The sequence below is a fragment of the Elephas maximus genome, chromosome 19 (assembly GCF_024166365.1).
Source record: "Elephas maximus indicus isolate mEleMax1 chromosome 19, mEleMax1 primary haplotype, whole genome shotgun sequence".
NCBI lineage: Eukaryota > Metazoa > Chordata > Mammalia > Proboscidea > Elephantidae > Elephas > Elephas maximus.
Window position 1 is genome coordinate 50764386 of NC_064837.1, and position 17034 is coordinate 50781419.

A 17034-nucleotide genomic window follows, 5' to 3' on the forward strand; every position below is an offset into this window, starting at 1 on the left:
AAAATAACAATACCAGCAGCTAACATTTGTTGAGCTCTTCTTAGGGGAACTCTGCTAAACAAGCCTTTACATGCATTATCTCATTTAATCCTTACAACAACCCTACAAGGTAGGTACCATTATTGTCCCCATTTTACAGATGAGGAAACTGAGGCAAAAAGTGGCGAAGCAGTGGGTGATGGCATCAGCTTTCAGGGATGCAGGTGAGAGCCTTCCAGCCTCCTTTCTTTTCATCACACACTCGTGCTGCGTTTTCCCCATCTTGCGCCACTTCCAGTTCTTTCAACTCTTTTTATGTTTTTGTTTTTTTAAAAAATAGATTCTCCTCGTGTCCTGGAGAGCCACTGTCTCTCCAGGTCAAATAGGACTTTGCCCCAAGATTCACCTTGGAATGGGCTTGGGGGAGCGTGTGCGTGTGTGTTAAGCTCTTAGATGGTGAAAGCTCTTAGAAAATACATTATTAATAAATTACAACCCCAGCTCCCCAGCCTATCTCCCCATCTTTCCCCTATCTTCCCCTCCCCTCCCCCACGCCCATCCAAATCTAGATGTGACTGAGTCTCCCCTCCCCCCACAGGGCAGGGTCTCCCTCACACCTCTATGTCCACCAGGGCCCAGGGCCCTCAGTAAATGTTGGTAGAATGAATGAATGCAAGATCCTTTGCAGAGCAAGGGGGAGGGATCAGGAGCTCAGGAGTCCTGAGTTCTAGCCCTGATTGTCTTCTCACCTGTACTCCACCCTCTGGGTGGAGCCAAGCTTCTGGGCACTATTTGCTGGGTTATCCTCTCTGGCCCCAGGGGGTCACGGGGTGGGGGCTGGGTGTAGGAAGGGAGTCAGCAGGGCATCTCTGAGCGTGGGAAGGTGTATTGTTCAAGTAGAGGACAGAGGTCTAGCTTGGGAGTCAGGAGCCCTGGTTTAAGCCCTGGCTGTGGGGCTCAGGAGCTGTGTGAACTTGGGCAGCCTTGAAGAACAATACTGACTAAAGTATAATAGTCGTTTCAGATATTTTTTGGTCCTTGATAACCATGCTGTAACCTGGGTACTATTATCAATATACTCATTTTACAGAATGGATGCAGAGGCTGGAGAAGTCAAGGTGCTTGCCCAAGGTCACATAGCAAGCTGGAACTTGAACCCCAGTCCATCCCCTGACCTTCCTACTGCCCCTCTCTGTGCCATGAGGAGGTAGGCTCAGATCCGAGCCCTCCAGCACGGGATGCCCATGTGGCAGTGTGGCAGCAGGAGGCACTATCGGGTGAATCCCCTAATGTAACGTGGGCCTCTCTGGCCATCTCCAGCCAGAAAAGCCAGTCTAACCTTGTGGAAGGTTTCCTAGGCACCCCCCCCACCCCAGTCCCAGGGCCTCAGCTGCTGTCCCAGGAGAAGGGCTAGGATTCCATGAGATGCCCTTGAACTTCTGTTTTTCCTGGGATAGGGGGAGTGGGATGGCGGGGTAGGGGGGGCCCAAGGCCTGAGCCCCCCCTCACACGGGCATGGGCACCTCATCATACTCATCCTGACCTTCCTTCTCATCAGATATCACCTTGGCATCATCGGCATCCAGCTGCAGGGGTGGGGCAGGAAGGAGAGAGGGTGAGAGACCGCTGGGCCAGGGGAGCCCTGCTCTGCACTTAACTTAGAGATAGCTCACTCTCTTGGAGCCTCGGACATGTCCTGTCCTGTCCCCGAGCCTCTGGACAATACAAGGGTGGTCTAGATAAGAGGTTTTCAAAGGGTGAGGAGCCCTGGGAATCCAGTGTCCCAGTAGGGGAGATCTGCAGAAGGTGGGCAGGGGCCCCACCTCACCAGGGCAGCCCCACAGCAACCTGTGTCACATTGTGGAAGAATTCTACTGGAGGAGCAACTCTGTTCAAAATGAGTCAGAAGGCCACAGAACTAGCCACTCAATGGTGCTAACAGCTCACTTGGAGCACACCTGTGGGCCTCTTAACCCTCTCAACAACCATCATCATCCCCCTTTTACAGGTTATGAAAACCAAGATACAAAGAAATGAAGCCACTTGCTCCATCCAGGTCAGGCAACTTATAAGTGGCAGGGTCAGGATTTGGACCCAGGTCCTAGACTCAAACCTTGAACTTGATGCTCTTTGCCTTCCCCAGTGCTGAGACTCACCCCTTCCATTCTCCCAGGGCCTCTGATGCCGCCTCCCCGCCCCTGGCTCTGGAGGCCCTGCCTCCCAACCTTTGCCCTCCCCAAGATGCCCTCTCTGGTGGGCGGGCAGGTACTCACACACTGAAGCTCAAGTTTCCGGAAGATGAGCGGCAGCAGAAAGCGCCGCAGGGGCACAGTGAGGATGAGGACAAAGGGCAGAGCCAGTGAGGCAGGTGTGGACTTCACCACCCAGAGCACTACCAGGCAGATGATCTGGGTGCCCGTGAACAGGTGCATGCGCCAGGTCTTCACCTACGGGCAGAGGCTGGGGTCAGTGCCTGCCCTACCCCAGCACCCCCCTACCCTGGGCTAGGCAGCCAGGAGGGCCCTATACCCGCTTGACGTAGGGCACATCCGGGTGGTACTTGGGCGGCTTGAACAGGAGCAAGATGCGATCGAAGAGCTGGATGCCACTGAGGGATGTGACCCCCATGTAGAGGAAGATGCCAAACAGCACAGCCAGGGGGATGAGGGACAGGATAGGCTCCATGAGGATGGACAGGCCTGTGGGAAGAACCGCACACTCTTAGCCCCAGGCCACCCAGAGGACTGGCGCCAGCGGGGGCCAGGCCCAGGCTTGGAGCTGGGAAATAAAACCACGGGTACCACATAGAGCCCTTACTGTGGGCCTTTTTAATCCTCAAACAACCCCAGAGAGTTGGTATTAGCCCCATTTTACAGATGAGAAAACTGAAGCTCAGAGAGGTGAAGCAACCTAAGGCTACACAGCTAGGAAGTGGCAGAGCTGTAGTCAAACTCCTGCCTGCCTTACTTCAAACTCCGCTCTCCCAGCCTAGTGGGGGTTACAGAGATTAAGAAAGTGCACCTTCCCCCCACACCCCATTCCCAGCCCAGAATGCCTCCGTTGCCTTCCACCTACCCAAATCCTACCCTCCTCCAGCTAACAGCAACTTCGCCTCCTCCATGGCGCTGCCCACACTGAGCCCAGCTAGACTCTCAGCTGCTCCAGAGCTCACCGCAACCCCAGTGGCCCTTCTGTCTTTCTACCCTCCCTCTCCATTATGTCTGGAGTCTTGCCACTTGCATCAGCCATAGGGCAGCTGAGTGGGAAGAGACCTCGAGTGCATCTAATGAACCCCCTTACTGTGCTGATGGGGAAACTGAGGCCCAGAGACAAGGTGGGCCACCGAGTTAGCAGCAGGGCAGGGCTGAAACCCACCGTTCACTGAACATCTGACTAGAGATGGTCTGGCCTAGAGAAGGCCTCAGTCATGGAGGCCCCCTTCTCCCGTGCTCAGATGCCCATCCCAGGGCCTCAGGGATTTCCTCTAGGCTGCCCCCGTGTGGTGGATGCCAGTGAATCATTGATGCTGGGGAGGTGTGGGCAGCAGTGTGTGCAGAGACCTGGCTCCAGGGTGGGCAAGGCTGGAGGGGCACTGGAGCCTAAGGTGTAGGGGCTGGAGGGCTGGGGCAGGAGGCGGGCGTGGGGGCTGGCAGGAGCGGGCTGGGCACAAGCAGTTGGGAGTGTGGCCCTCACTCACCCACAAGCATAGCAACCAAGAGCCCACTGATCCGCTGCTCCTTGACCCCCTGGATCTGGGCTGCAGCCCCAGGGGTTTTGGCCTTGCTCATGACGGTGAGGGCGTTGGCGTGGGTGACTGAACGCACGGTGGTGGCACTGAGCCAGGGCATCCCAAAGAGGGCGGCTGCTCCGCCCATGCCCATGACCAGCAGCAGGTCGAGGTGGAAGCCAGAGCCCTTGACCATCTTGCGCTCTGGTTTGCTGATAATCAGCCTGGGAGAGTGGGGGGTCCGGGGTAAGAGGGTCTCTCCCCCACCTAAATACCCTCTGCTCCTTTCTTCCTTCCCAAACCTCTGTACCACAGCTTTTCCTTCGGTGCTCATCACCTTTGAATTCTCTGTTCTCCCTTCCCCCTCATCTTGGGAATCACAGACTCTAAGAGTGGAAGAATCGTCAGAATCACATAGAATCTCCACGGGAAGATCTACCCTGAAACTGATGAAGTTTGTATAGACCTGTTCCAAGGTCCAGCACCTAATTCTGTAGTTCTCGTTTTTGTATCCTTTCTCTTTAGAAGGGCTCCACGAATTATAAAACACAGGTCTCACAAAATCTGGACCTGCTCTTGCCTTCCATCATCCCAGCTGCTCAGTAGGGTTGCATGCCCAGCAGAGCCTAGTGCTCCATCCTCTGTCTCCTGCCTGCCTCGAGCTGGCCCTGTTCCCTGCCTCTGACCCTCCCAGGCCCAGCTGCTCCCCTGGCTCTTACGTGGTGATCTGGGACTCAAGGAAGATGAGGATGAAGACCAGCAGGGCAGGCACGGCAGAGGCGAACATCATCCAGATGGGGAAGGGGGAATTCAAGCCCAGCGGGTGGATGACCCAGCCCCGAGTTGTAGGGTCGGATACCGTGAGGCCTTTGGGCACTTTGAGTTTCTGTGGAAGTGAGCAGCTGGTGAGAACACTAGGGGGAGACTCAGGGTCCTGGGAATCAGGCAATTGGGTTGGGAGCACTTGGGAACTTGTGTATATTGAGCACCTACTATGGGCCCAGTTACTACACTAAGCCCTTTGCATACATCTTCTCATTCGCAATTTTATAGACGAGGAAACAGAATCAGAGAGCGTATGTAACTTGCCCGGCATCACACAGCTGTTTAGTAGCAGAGCTGAGATTCACACCCTGATCTGCCCGACTCCAAAGCAGACTCTTTCCTTGGATTAAGAAGTTAAGTGCAGAACCTGACCAAACCCCTTGCTTTGGCCAGAAGGGTCCTGTGGGCTGTGGGAAGAGCATGGGGCTCCGAGGGGAGGCAGAGAAGGGGTAGGGGTAGTTTGAGTTGGCTTGGTTGGGGGAAGCTGTTCTGGAAAGGGGGAATGAAGTGAAAAGCGGGGTCAGGGTCCTGGGGTTTGAGGGCTGGGGGAAGGGTCACCTGCGTGTAGGTGTCCTTGATGAAGAAATCCACCATGACCATGATTAAGATGGAGATGGGGACCCCAAAGTCTCCGATGACTCTGCGCAACTAGGGGTGGGTGGAAGGACCGGTGGTCAGTGCCCAGTTGCTACTCACCTCCAGCCTCCCACCTGCCCTCCGTCTAGCCTCACCTTCACTGAGGAGGCCCTGTTTTTCCGAGGGGATCCATCATCATCTCATGCCCTCAAATGTAACTGCTTCCTCTCTTCCTCCCTTGCCCTTGCCCCAACCCCTCCCGAGATCTATCCCTAACTCCCTGCTGAGTTCTCAGCCAAGGGACCAGGGAGGCTTGGAATTAGGAGGAGGCAAGCACAAGACATAGATGTGGGAATCTAGGGTAAGAACTGGAACTAAGGACACTGGGGAAGCTGGGAGGTTTGGGACTGGGATTGGGTGGGGGAGGCAAGGGCAGGTGAGGAGGGTATGCTGACCTTTCCAGGGAAGTAGGAGCTGTTCTTGAACTTGCGCAGCATCATGGCAAAGAAGAAGGTGCCAGCCATAAGCACAAGGGAGAGGAGGGCTGTATTAGGCAGGGGAACCTTGAGTTGGGGGTCCACTGTCACATTGTAGTGCTTCTGCAGTGGGTGGTCCTGGAATATCTGTAGCAGAAAACCAAGGCACACTGTTCTCCCCCAGCCTTGGTCTGGGCTAGAAAGTATCAGCTAAATCCATCCAGCACCATCATCCATCTATCCATCCATTCATCCATCCATCTTTCTCAGTTGTCATGAGTACAGAGGGGCAATGGGATTCCTCAGCTTGGTTTTCAAGGATGAGAATCAGGCTAGATTTGGGTGGGGTGGGCCCTGGGGGCAATGACTATATGTGTGTGCACACGTGCCTATGTGCAACCAGGGCCTGAGAGACATGACAAGGCTGAAGGGCAGGAAATAAGTGAAGAGGAGGTCTCTAGAAGGGGCTTAAGAGATCTGGAACAGAAAGACCCACCAAGCAACAGAATCAGGGGCAGACATAGTGTCCACCCTTTCTCCAGGCATAGCTTGAGGTGACAGAGCTAGGGAGGCAGGGCATTCTGATCACAGGTCTTGTCTTTCTTGAAGGCAAGCGCAGGTGAGGGAGTGGAGGGACTCCAGAGCCCCCATGCTCCTTTCCCTGCATGCAGCTTCCCATGGTCATACTCACACATGCACAGGTATGCACACTGTCACACCTGCCCACTAGTCATACCATGATGTGGTCGTCAACATGACCAGGTACACAGAGGGTACCCTCTCACGCACAGCCACTGTGCAGTCATGTCAAGAACACAGTCATGGCAGTAGGTGTCAACGTGATCACAGTCACACACAGTCACAGGTGCAGACATGTGAACAATGCAGACATATGTGTTCCCACAGTTATATGTCATATGCACAGTCACACACAGGTGAGACAACATGGGCGTACGAATGCTCTGCAGACATGGACACAAAGACACCCACAGGCACGTAACCTTATCCGCAGTCTCCCACATATGTGCATACATGCTGTTCCGTCCACGGCCCCCACCTTGATCAGCTTGGAGAAGGTCTCATAGATGAAGATGAGGGAGATGAGGAAGGAGAAGATCTCCTGGGTGTAGCGCGAGATGAAGCGGACCAGGAAGCTGCCCTCGAAGGCCACCACCAGCACCACCAGCAGGATGAGCCAGAAGCCGATCCACACACGGCCCACAATGTACTCCAGGCCATTGTCCACACAGAACTGCAGTCAGAGGCAGAGGGCGTCAGACACTGCATGGGCAGGAGGGGTCAGGGGTCAGGGGTCAGGCACAGGGTCAGAGGGGGCAGGACTGAGCTACCGAGAAGAAGGCTTCCTCAAACACAAGCAGGGGTCCTGAGAAGCCAACCACAAGCAGAGGCTGAGCCCCCAGCAGGGAGAAGAGAACGCCCTGCACCGCAGTGGAGATGAGCAGCTCTGAAACACCCATCTGGTTTCCGGTCTTTTCTCCTGTTGGCAGAGATCACAATGGCATCAAGGTCATTTCCAGGGCCCAATAAAGGAAGTCATGGGCTGGCTGATGCAGGGTCTGGAGGGTCAGATGAGCTCAGAAGTCAGGGCTGAGGCAGAGGCCAGAGGGTCGGAGGTGAAGGGCAGGGGGCAGGCGGCGACACTGACCCAGGAGTCCGCCAAAGGTGATGGCAGGTGACAGGGCAGCAAAGTAGATGAAAATGACGGCAGCCAGGACCTGGGGGCTGAAAGCATCTGTGATGTCACTCAGGTACCAGGGGTAGCGGCGCCGGACGTCCCGCACCAGGCCCCCGAAGAAACGGCCTGTCCGCTGCAGAGGGTCCTCTGGACCACCAGGTCCCCCTGGGCCCCCATTCAGGTCTGTGGAGGGCAGAACCACGGTTGGAGGGGGTGATGGTGTGATGGGAGTCATTGTCTGATGGGAAGGGGTGGTCAAGGAGGCTGGGAGGCGTGGGGTTGGGAAGAGGTGGTAGAGGAGTACTTGACGGGAAGTAGGGCTGTTCAGGGGAGGCAGGAGTTCACAGGGCTGTGCGGGGTATCCGAGGATCTGTAGGGGCTCAGGAAGCCTTGGGCTGGGCTGGGGCAGGTACCTAGACCCTTGTAGAAGTCGGGTTCTGTCCTCGCGGAGTGGGGCAGATAGCGCCTCCGCAGCAGCTCCTTCTGCACGGGCACCAGACCAAGCAGGGCCTGCTCAGAGGGGGCGTCCGTCGGGGGCAGCACCAGGCTGCAATCCAGAAAGCCTTCCAGGGAGCGCACCAGCTCCTCCCGGTTCTGGGCTAGGTACGCATCTGTGCGGAACACCTGGGGGCAGAGGAGAGGGTCAGGGCTGCCAGGACCTGCTGAGCGAAAGGACCCAGGAGTCCACAGCTAGCGCCTCCAGAGACCAGAACCCTCTCACCCAGATCTTACTTGCTGTGGAACTGCTTTTCCTGCCCCCTCCCACCCCTACTCCCCACTAAGAAAGGACTTCAGGAGGACACACAAGGGCCTTCAGTAGGGAAAAGAGAAGCTAAAGCAAACCAGATAGGTTACAGCAGACCAGGTGGAACCAGGCTAGACCAAGCCAGTCCTAACCGGGCAGAGCCAGGTCAGAGTGAGCCGGACTAGATCAGGCCAGGCCGGAGTAAACCAGACCAGATCAGAACAGAGCTAGACCCGACTTCATAGCCAGGACTGCCCCTGGCCTGATGGGACAGAAGCAATTGAATTGGGTCAAAGGAACCCCGACCAGTAGAGTCCAGAGAATGAACCTCTGCCACCCCAACTCCTCCACTCCCCCTCCTATCTCTCCTAGGGCCGCCTCCAGCACCCCCTACTTCCTGGCTTTCCCCTCCCCAGCCTCACCCTCTCTGACATGAGGGTCGCAGTGGCCCGGCCAAGCTGGATGTAGTCAGTGTGGGGGTTCTTGGGGCCCAGCAACACAAAGAGGAAGCGCACAGGCACTGGCAGCTTCAGGGCCTCCAGCTCTGAGGCCTCCTGCAGCCGCACGAAACCCAGCACAGGCCGCTCTAGGAAGGAGGTGCAGCCTACGGGGACAGAGTCATCAGGCCAGGCTGGGGCTCAGGGTGGGTGGACTTGAGGGAAGGGCCTGCTGGGTCCCAGCTTAGGCTAGGCCAGGTCAGGGGGTGGGAGCAGTGGGGTGTCCGAGTGAGGGATGGAGCTGCTTACCCACTAGCACGAGGGTGGCCTCTGAGCCTGGGGTTATCTTTTCCAGAATTCCAGATGACAATTGCTCTTCTGTGCCCCTGTCTCCCTGTTTGAAGGAAGATGGTGAGGGGAGCCCTCAGCCCACTCAATCCCCAGAGAACTGAGCCTCCGGCCCTTCCTGCCCTGCCCATTCTCACGTTCTGGCTGAGGGCTTTTCAGCTCTCCCCGTGCACACCTGGCACAGTCTCACCTTCACACAGAAGAGCTGTGTCTCCAGTGACGGGTACTGGGGGAGCAGAGGCTCGAGGGGGTCCCCAGAGCGTGTCAGAACCACGGGCTTCACACTTCCCAGGTCCTCCAGGTCTTTGGCATGGCTGCAGGAAACAAAACAGGGGACATGGGCTGAGTAAGCTGTCCAGGCTGGGCTGTGGAGTTTTGTGGCAGGAGGGATCAAGGGTAGACACCAAGTGGGACTTCCCAGTGACCAGACCAGAGAGACCCTGGAGCAGGAGAATCAGAGCAGCCTCTTACAGGATGGATGTAAGTGATGGCCTCTGTTTAGAATGGCTCAGTGGAGCCAGAAAACTGGATGGAGGAAAGGGCCTTGAGGGTCTGCCCTCTCAGGGACTGGTAGCCTCAGAGGGCTTAGGTCCCCAGACTTCTGTCCCCAGCTCTGAGCATGGAGACATGGTCACCTCTTGAGGACAGCAGCAATAGTGGAAAAAGAGTGGGCCCTAGCCAGGTGGGGGATGGGAGGTAGGCCCCGTGGAATGCCCTGGTGGCAGGGGCACCTGTGTTTGAGCAGCAAGGTCCGAAGCAGCTCATCTCGGTCCCGAGGCCGGATCTGCTCCTCATAGATAAACACATCCAGCAGCTGGTTGGCCACGCCGACCAGAGAGGTCTCTGGCAGATCCAGAAGGATGGTCCCTGCAGGGAAGGGAGAAGTGAGCTGGGCAGTGGGACTTGGACCTTCCTTCACCCCCAGGCCTCAAGTGTAGGGGCCGCAGAGGGTCCCAGGGAGCTCACCCTTGGTGAAGGCGCTCTGCAGCTCCAGGAGGCTCCAGAAGGTAAGATAAGACAGGTGTGGTCGGCCCCAGGCTCCGTCCTCCCCCAGGTTCTCCTCCAGTTGCACCCAGTGTGCTGCCTCTATCCATTGCAGCTCCTTGTTCTTCTCGTCCATCACCAGTTGGCGCAGCTCCACGTAGACCTGCAGCCCCACAGACCAGAGTTAGCCTACCAGGCCCAGGGCTGGGCATGGGGAGGCTGGAACCCCAGGGTATAGCAGACACCCAGATCCTGCACTCAACAGGCTCTCGAGAAATGCTTGTGGGAGGCTCAGGGCCCTGAGGCTTAAGGCCAGACCTTGGGCTCTGATGGGACAGTCAGGAGCTCCAGCCTGGCCTGGGAGTGTTGGGTGAGGCGGGACACTCAGGGAGATGTCTGAGGGTCCCATGTGGAGCACTTTGGGGGACAGTCCACACCTTGGCTCTATTCCCCAACCCCATACCAGAGGTGTTTGAAGAACTTCTAGACCAAAAGGAGTTATGTGGTGGCCACTTGGAAAGGAAAGGTGAGGGAAGTCGAGTCCAGGAGGCTCAGGCTAAAGGGGACTTTGGAGTCACTAGGTCAGTCTTTTGCCCCCAAGATTGTTGAGGGATTGTATGACTCAGCATGTCCTTGAGTTTCCTTGGGGTCAGCTGCCTAGCTGAGAGGAGGCATAAGTCTCTAACCAGCTAGACAGGATGGGGACCTCTGGGGGGCCTAGGCAGATGGAGCAGTGTTTTAATTCTGCGCTTCCCCAGTGAGGTAGCCTAGCCTAGGCCTGGGACTCAGACCACCAGCAGTCAGTTTATCTCTGCCCTGGAGGCCCAGGTCTCCCCTGCCTCAGTAGAAGTTGTCCTCTTCCCTTCTCCCAACTTCCTGGGATCCTTACTCCTTTTTTGCCTGTTTACGGGGTCCCCCTGCCCTGAGCCTACCTTCCCTGGCAGAATGGTAGCTCCCAAGGGCAGCACAGGGAAGGGAACAGGGCAAGCTGGGGTCCTTACCTCGTGGGTGCCTGGGTGCGATGTGGTGTGGTAGTCTGTGTCTGTTGGCTCTGTGAGGGGAGCTGAAAACCAGAGTCCGGTTACTGTTTTCCCCAGACAATTCCCCAAAGCTTAGGGGCCCTCGAAACCCCCGTACCACCCACCATGAGTCTCAGAGACCCAGCCATGGGATGGCGTCCCATTCCCTCCCATTGCCCCTGGGTTGGGACCCTGGGAATCCCATCCTACCATTGCCACTCAGTGGGCTGTGTCCCCCATGCCTGTTCTTGGTCCTGTCCTGCCCTGTCACTCCCCATATGAGCATTGTCGAGGACCCCTGGGGCTGGCCCCTCCTCAGCAATGATAGACATTGGAGAGTCCTGAATAGCCATTTTCAGAAAGATCCTAGGGTCTCCTTCTTCTCCTGCCCTCCAAAACCAGATTCCCTTCCTTCTTCCCACCTGCCTCAACAGTCCCGCCAGCCCAAGGGCTTCTCAGGGCTTCCACGCTGAGCTCTGGACTCCAGGGTGGGCCAGCCCCTTATATTCCCTCCACCCCACCCCATTCCCAGCCCTCATTTCCCAGAGGGGCCTCTTGTCTTCAACGCCAATTGTCAGTGCTTAAGTCCTGTTGACAGTAAACAGGGCCCTGCCTGGGGCTCCCCACTGAAGACCTTCAACAGGCCAAGGAAACTGGTACCTCTCTGCCCTGGGGGTCCCCACAGGCCCCACGTGTCTCAAGGCCTCTGGGCCCGCCAGACAGAACGATGTTCCCAGAACAGACCCGGTGCCTGGCCTAGAACCTGGCATTGGATGGTCACAGGTGACATGTGACCTCACACCCTGTGTCAGATGGTCCTGGCTGCCCTTTCACCCATTAAGGGGCATGGAGATGGGTGACTGGCCCTGCCCCCACCCCCCAGTCAACTCCTGTGATCATTTCAAACAAAACTCTGTTTATCCTTCAATCAGCCAGGATTGTGGAGAGAATTGGCCCAGGGGTAGGGGAGGGGGTAGAGAAGGGGAGAGGTCAAGTTCCCTGGCTGACTGACCCAGGACTCAGCAGCTCATCCCCAGCAGAGGGAAGGAGGTGGTGCTCACCTGCTGGTTCCCCCACCGAGGACACGAGAACACCTGGGCCTCCATAATCGTCTAGCTCCAGAGCGTCCTCCAGCTCCCCATTTTCCTCCTGCTCCAGGATCTCCTCCATCTCATCCTCGTAATCATCCTGTGGGGAGTGGCCGTCAGGGCTCGCCTGCTAGGACTCCTCAACCCCTCCTCCCATGAAGGCAGGAGCCCAGGGCTGATCCTCAGAACCCCCAGGTAGGAGCACTGCAGATGCCGGGAGACCCACCTGCGAATCTCCCATGGTCCTCTCCTGAGTGTCCAGTTGTCCGCGGCGATCCAAGCCCGGAGCATAACCCGCCCTGCGGGTCCCTGTCAGGGAGGGGCACAGGCTGATGCACAGGGCGTCCTGGGGTCTCCTGGTCCTCCCCCAGAGGGGGTTGCATTTCAGAGTGGAATCCCAGGCACTGGGAGATGGTGGGGTCAAAGGAAGACAGTGGAGGCAGAGTGTGGGGGAAGAGCTGCTTTTGTGGGTGTGAAGGCTCAGGGCTGGGAGGGCTAGGACATTACAAGGAAGAGGAAGCTTGGGGGCTGGTGTCAATCTGAGTACCTTGTGGAGGGTGGGAGGGTCTGTCCTTCAAATCCAACTCCTTCCTTTACCCACTAGTCCTCACCTGGCTTCTTTTCCTGCCCGTCCTAAGGATCAGCTGAAGCAGGGCATGACCTGCCCCCAGTTCAGGGGCCCTAGCTCCCTAGAGGGTCTCCACAACACTACCTGTTCCCCCCAGATGACTGCCTCAGGCTGGGCATGGGGCCGCAGAATCCTTGGAGTGTGGGCGCACAGTGTCCCTGGCACTGCCTCTCTGTGTTGAGGGAGGGAAGCATTTCGAACGTCATGATGTGGCCTGCTTCTCCCCCCCACCCCATCTTGAGCCCCATGCCCCGTGCTCTCTCCCTACCTGTCCCATTGGCCTTCTTGTGATTCTTAGAAGTCACCAAGCCCTTCCCTGCCCCAGGGCCTTTGCATATGCAGTTGCCTCAGCCTGCATGTGCCACGCCCCCACACTTCTCAGGCCTTTCCATATAGCAGCCCAAATGTCCTCTCTTTAGAGAGGCCCTCCCTGACCAGCCTCATGCTCACTCACCCAACCTGTCATTTTCTGATTTCTCGAATGATCTATGCTACCTTGTCTGACACTGCCTCTAGAAGAGAAGCTCCGTGAGTGCGAAGACTATCTCAACCCCCACTGAATCCCCTACTTTCAGCAGAGTGGTTGACACATGGTAGGTGCTCAGTAAATATTTGTTGAGTGAAAGTGACAATGACTTCCCATTGCAGGCTTGGGGCTCTGTGACTGAGGAGCCAGGATGACTGTGACTCAGCCAGGAGGCCACCGAGCCCTCAGCCTCAGTTTCCTGAGTTGAGTGCCTCACAGGTAGGGCGGTATGCCCTCTTAGGAATGTGAGGACAAGCCATGGGATGCGCTGGGCTCCCTTATGGTGTTGCAGGCTGGGTGTGGAGGGACCTCTTTTTCCTCTCTCATCTGCTGCAGCACAGGGGACTGTGGTTTAGGTCAGGTTTCTGTTTGGGTCAGGTCCACAGTCATGCCCATCGTGTGCCTGGCATTGTGTTGAGTACTGGGATGCTGAGATGAACAAGAAAGGATGTCCCTCTACTCTCAGGAAGCTCCTAGGCCTGACTGGGGAGATAATCTGCGAACACATGGCAGGCTGTCCCCCAAACAAACACAAGCTAACAGGTCAAGGATCCGTATGGCGGGAGGAAAAGTAGGACTTCCTGGGGTGTGGCAGATGGGGTGTCCCTGGAAGAGAGGCCACCGGAGCGAGGTCTAGAAGCACAGGTGGGACTTGATGGTCTGAGAGGTAGGAAAGGATAGCCCAGGTGTGAGGAACGGGTAGGCTAAGGTGCCATGGAGGACTGTACCAGGCATGGCGAAAGTGTCATGTACAGGAATAGGGTAGGGATTCTATACAGAATGAACTGTACAAAGAACTTCCTTTCTGAGGAATGGGTAGCCCTACAGTCCTTACAGATAGGGAGTGGGGCATGATTGAGCCCCATCCAACTGAGGAACGAGAGGGGTCCCTGCTTTGAAGTGATGAGGGAGACAGTGATGACCATGTGAAGATTCCAAAGCTGGAAAATGGGTTTGACCCTTGAGGATCCTGGTCACGTCAAGCACCTTTTCTCTCTCCTCCCCTTCTCTTCCTCCTTCTCCCCTTGTCTCTAAGTTCTCTTCCCTTCCTCTTCTCTCATTACTTTCTTACCTGCCCTGTTGGCCTCCTTGTGGTTCCTAGAAGTCACCAAGCATTTCCCTAGCCCAGGACCTTTGCACGTGCAGTTGTCTCAGTCTGAACGCACTCCCCACCACCACACACACACCTCAGCCCTTCTCACATCTCAGTCCTTTCTTCCTCCTCTGGCCTTGTCCACTCCCCCTCCTGGGCCTCAGTTCTTAAGCAGCCTCAAGAGTGTCTAAGCCTTAGGTGATAAAAGTCCACATGTGGAGCTGGGACTGTGGTCTCGGTTTTCCCATCTCAGAGGCAGGATGGTCAGAGAGGCCCACCAGAGCCAGAAAGTCCAGAGATCCAGGTTGCCGCTCTGCCACTGACTGGCCAAATGGCCTTGCGTGGCTCCCAGGCTCTCTCTAGGCCTCAGTCACCCCATCTATACATGGGCCGGCTATCCCACTGTGGTTCTGGGACTTCAGTGAGAGAGAAGAAGGGGAATGGAGGTGCCTTGAGCCCAGCCAGGGTTTTGGAGGGCGTATCCATGACTCAGATTCCTGCTCAGCTCAGCACAACTGCCCTAAGCCTCAGGCCTTGTGAGGCACCGATAAAGACTCAGGCCCCAATGGTGGCCCTGGGTCTGGAAGCATGCCAAACACCTGGCCAGTCAGCCAGCCAGCCGGCCAGGGCAAGGCCAGATAAGGGTGAGTGGGGCATCTGAGGCCCAGAAGTTGGGAGAAGTGGGGGACAACACAGCGGAGCAGAGGCTGGTGGGGGAAACCAGATGACAGGGAGAGCTCCCTGGTGGCATGGCACCCTTACGTAATTGTCCAAGTACCATACCAAGAGCTGTACCGCCTTATCTTTTATAATCCCCAAACCCGTCTGTGAAGTGGGTAATACCATTAGCCCTGTTTTACAGATGAGAAAATTGAGGTTCAGAGAGGTTTGCCTGCTTCAGTCACCTAGTAAATAGGTACCAGAGGCAGAATTAAACTCTGGCCTACCTGACTCCAACTGGTTCTTAACCACTATACTGTGCTGCCTCCCGGAAAAGAAAACAGCTATTCTTATTAAAGATGATTTAGTGTTAGTAGTTAAGAACATGGACTCTGCAGCCAGACTGCCTGAGTTCAGATCCTAGACTTGCCACTTAATAGCTGTGTGACCTTGAGCAAGTGACTCAACCTCTCTGTGCCTCAGTTTTCTCATCTGTAAAATGGGGCTAATAATAATAGTTCCTACTTCATAAACCTGTTTGTTGTAAGCATTCACTAAGTGCACATATAAAGCATTGAAAACAGTGCCTGGTACATACAGAGAGCTAGGTAAGTGTTTGCTACCAACATCTTTGGTACTGGGGATTGAGGTCAGACTTGCTACCTTCATTGCCAAGCTCGTTTTCTTTCATTCCCCATAAGCTTAGCTTGATTTAAGTGCTTTGAGAGCCTCAGATTATGGGGGGCTCCTCCATTCCCATCAAACCCTCCCCAGGATGAGGACAGTCCCAGGTCCTCTGGCAGACACTCTGAAAGTGTCCCAAATGGAAGGCAGTGTCAGCTGACATCTTGACTCCTAGGTAGGAGAAGGGCGGCCTGGGGTGGAGGAAAGAAGAGGCTAGGTAGCTGAGACCTGAGTCTGTGGGACCCAAGGAGCTGGTAAAGAGGAGCCAAAAAAGGCCCTACACCTGGAGGTGGACTAGATTTGCCCCCCACATCCCCCCCACACCAGCCACACACACCTCTGCTGCCACGCGCCAGCCTCCCGCTCCTAACACCCACCACCCTGCTCTCCCTGGCTGCCAATGGGCCTGTGCCCTTAGGGCCAATGACACACCTCATGACATTCTCACCCTACCCCTTGGATGTTGGGGTACCTGTGCCCACATGGGCATAGATTCATACTAAGCACCTGCAGAGCCCCCCAGGGCAGGTGCCACGGGACCACCCCTTACCGCTCCCTGCCCTGCCCACCTGCTCACGAGCCTCGGGGTCCCTCGGCAAATTCCTGTAGCAGCCGGTGCCCTCTGCGACCAGCCAAGCTGCCACCCGCTCTAGCAGGTCCAGGGCCTTGTTCTCACGCCCCGGGGGCGGCTCACAAACCCCTGACTCATGCCCCCGCCTCCTAATCTGCCCGCCCCATGGGTCCCAGGAGCCCCGGTGCACCCTCCGCCCTGCTCCTGTAGGGTGCCTGGCAAACAGAGTTATCTCTCACCCACATCTGGACAGCTGTGAGGCTGGCCCACCCCACCCACCCAGTCAGCCTCCAAGGCCTCCCATGGCCCTCCTGGCCCTGAGTTTCTTCTGGGTCTTTCTTCATGGGCTGAGGTTTGATGACTGGATTCTTAGAGCTTCAGCCTCTCAGGGTTGTACCAGCCTCTGGAGGGCCCTGTTCTGCCTCTGCCCATCCTCCAGCAAGGCCCCTCTGCTCAGCTTGGTGTCTCCCCAAGTCCCTTCTCAGCATTCACTCTGCCCCTGCAGCCTTCCCCAGGGGACTTGCTCAGTGCTCACAGGCCCAGGCAGCCCCCTTCCCTCCTTGCCCCAGCCTATGAACCCTCACTGCTCTTTCCCCAAAACTCCAGCTGGCTCTGAAGAATTGGCCCCTGGACCCTAAGACACTGACACCTGGTCAACCCAGTGGCGTCACTAGGGAGGTGCGGGGCGGGGGGGTGGTGTGTGGATCGCGCCAGGTGCCGTTGTCAGAGAGATGACACCAAAATGACTATCCATAAAATTTTTGTGCAGTTTCAGCAGAAATTTATTATTTTTTATAAAAATATTCCTGTAGTTAGTTATGACAACAAAAACATTTTTCATAAACCCAGCTTACATGTATGAATATACCTACAAGGCTAAAACTCCTTGCTAATTTACTTTTTGAGCCTTCTAATGCTGCTCTGGTCAGAGCTGCCTTTATCACCCAATTACAATGATCCTTTGAGTCACAT

At 56.2% G+C, this 17034-nt stretch overlaps 1 protein-coding gene across 1 annotated transcript; it reads right to left on the reverse strand.

Annotated features, from left to right (window-relative positions):
- Nucleotides 1–583: 583 nt before the first annotated feature.
- On the reverse strand, nucleotides 584–16148 carry SLC4A1 (solute carrier family 4 member 1 (Diego blood group)). The gene is made up of 20 exons (XM_049859630.1): nucleotides 16061–16148; nucleotides 12127–12209; nucleotides 11874–12000; nucleotides 10795–10856; nucleotides 9776–9956; nucleotides 9541–9676; nucleotides 9000–9123; nucleotides 8771–8855; nucleotides 8447–8628; nucleotides 7693–7903; nucleotides 7250–7462; nucleotides 6933–7081; nucleotides 6641–6835; nucleotides 5563–5730; nucleotides 5090–5179; nucleotides 4426–4592; nucleotides 3677–3930; nucleotides 2509–2678; nucleotides 2253–2426; nucleotides 584–1565 (listed from the first exon to the last, which is right to left on the reverse strand). Exons 2-20 carry the CDS (start codon nucleotides 12139–12141, stop codon nucleotides 1485–1487), a joined length of 2784 nt encoding a protein of 927 aa, XP_049715587.1. The 5' UTR covers nucleotides 12142–12209; nucleotides 16061–16148; the 3' UTR covers nucleotides 584–1484.
- Nucleotides 16149–17034: the final 886 nt, after the last annotated feature.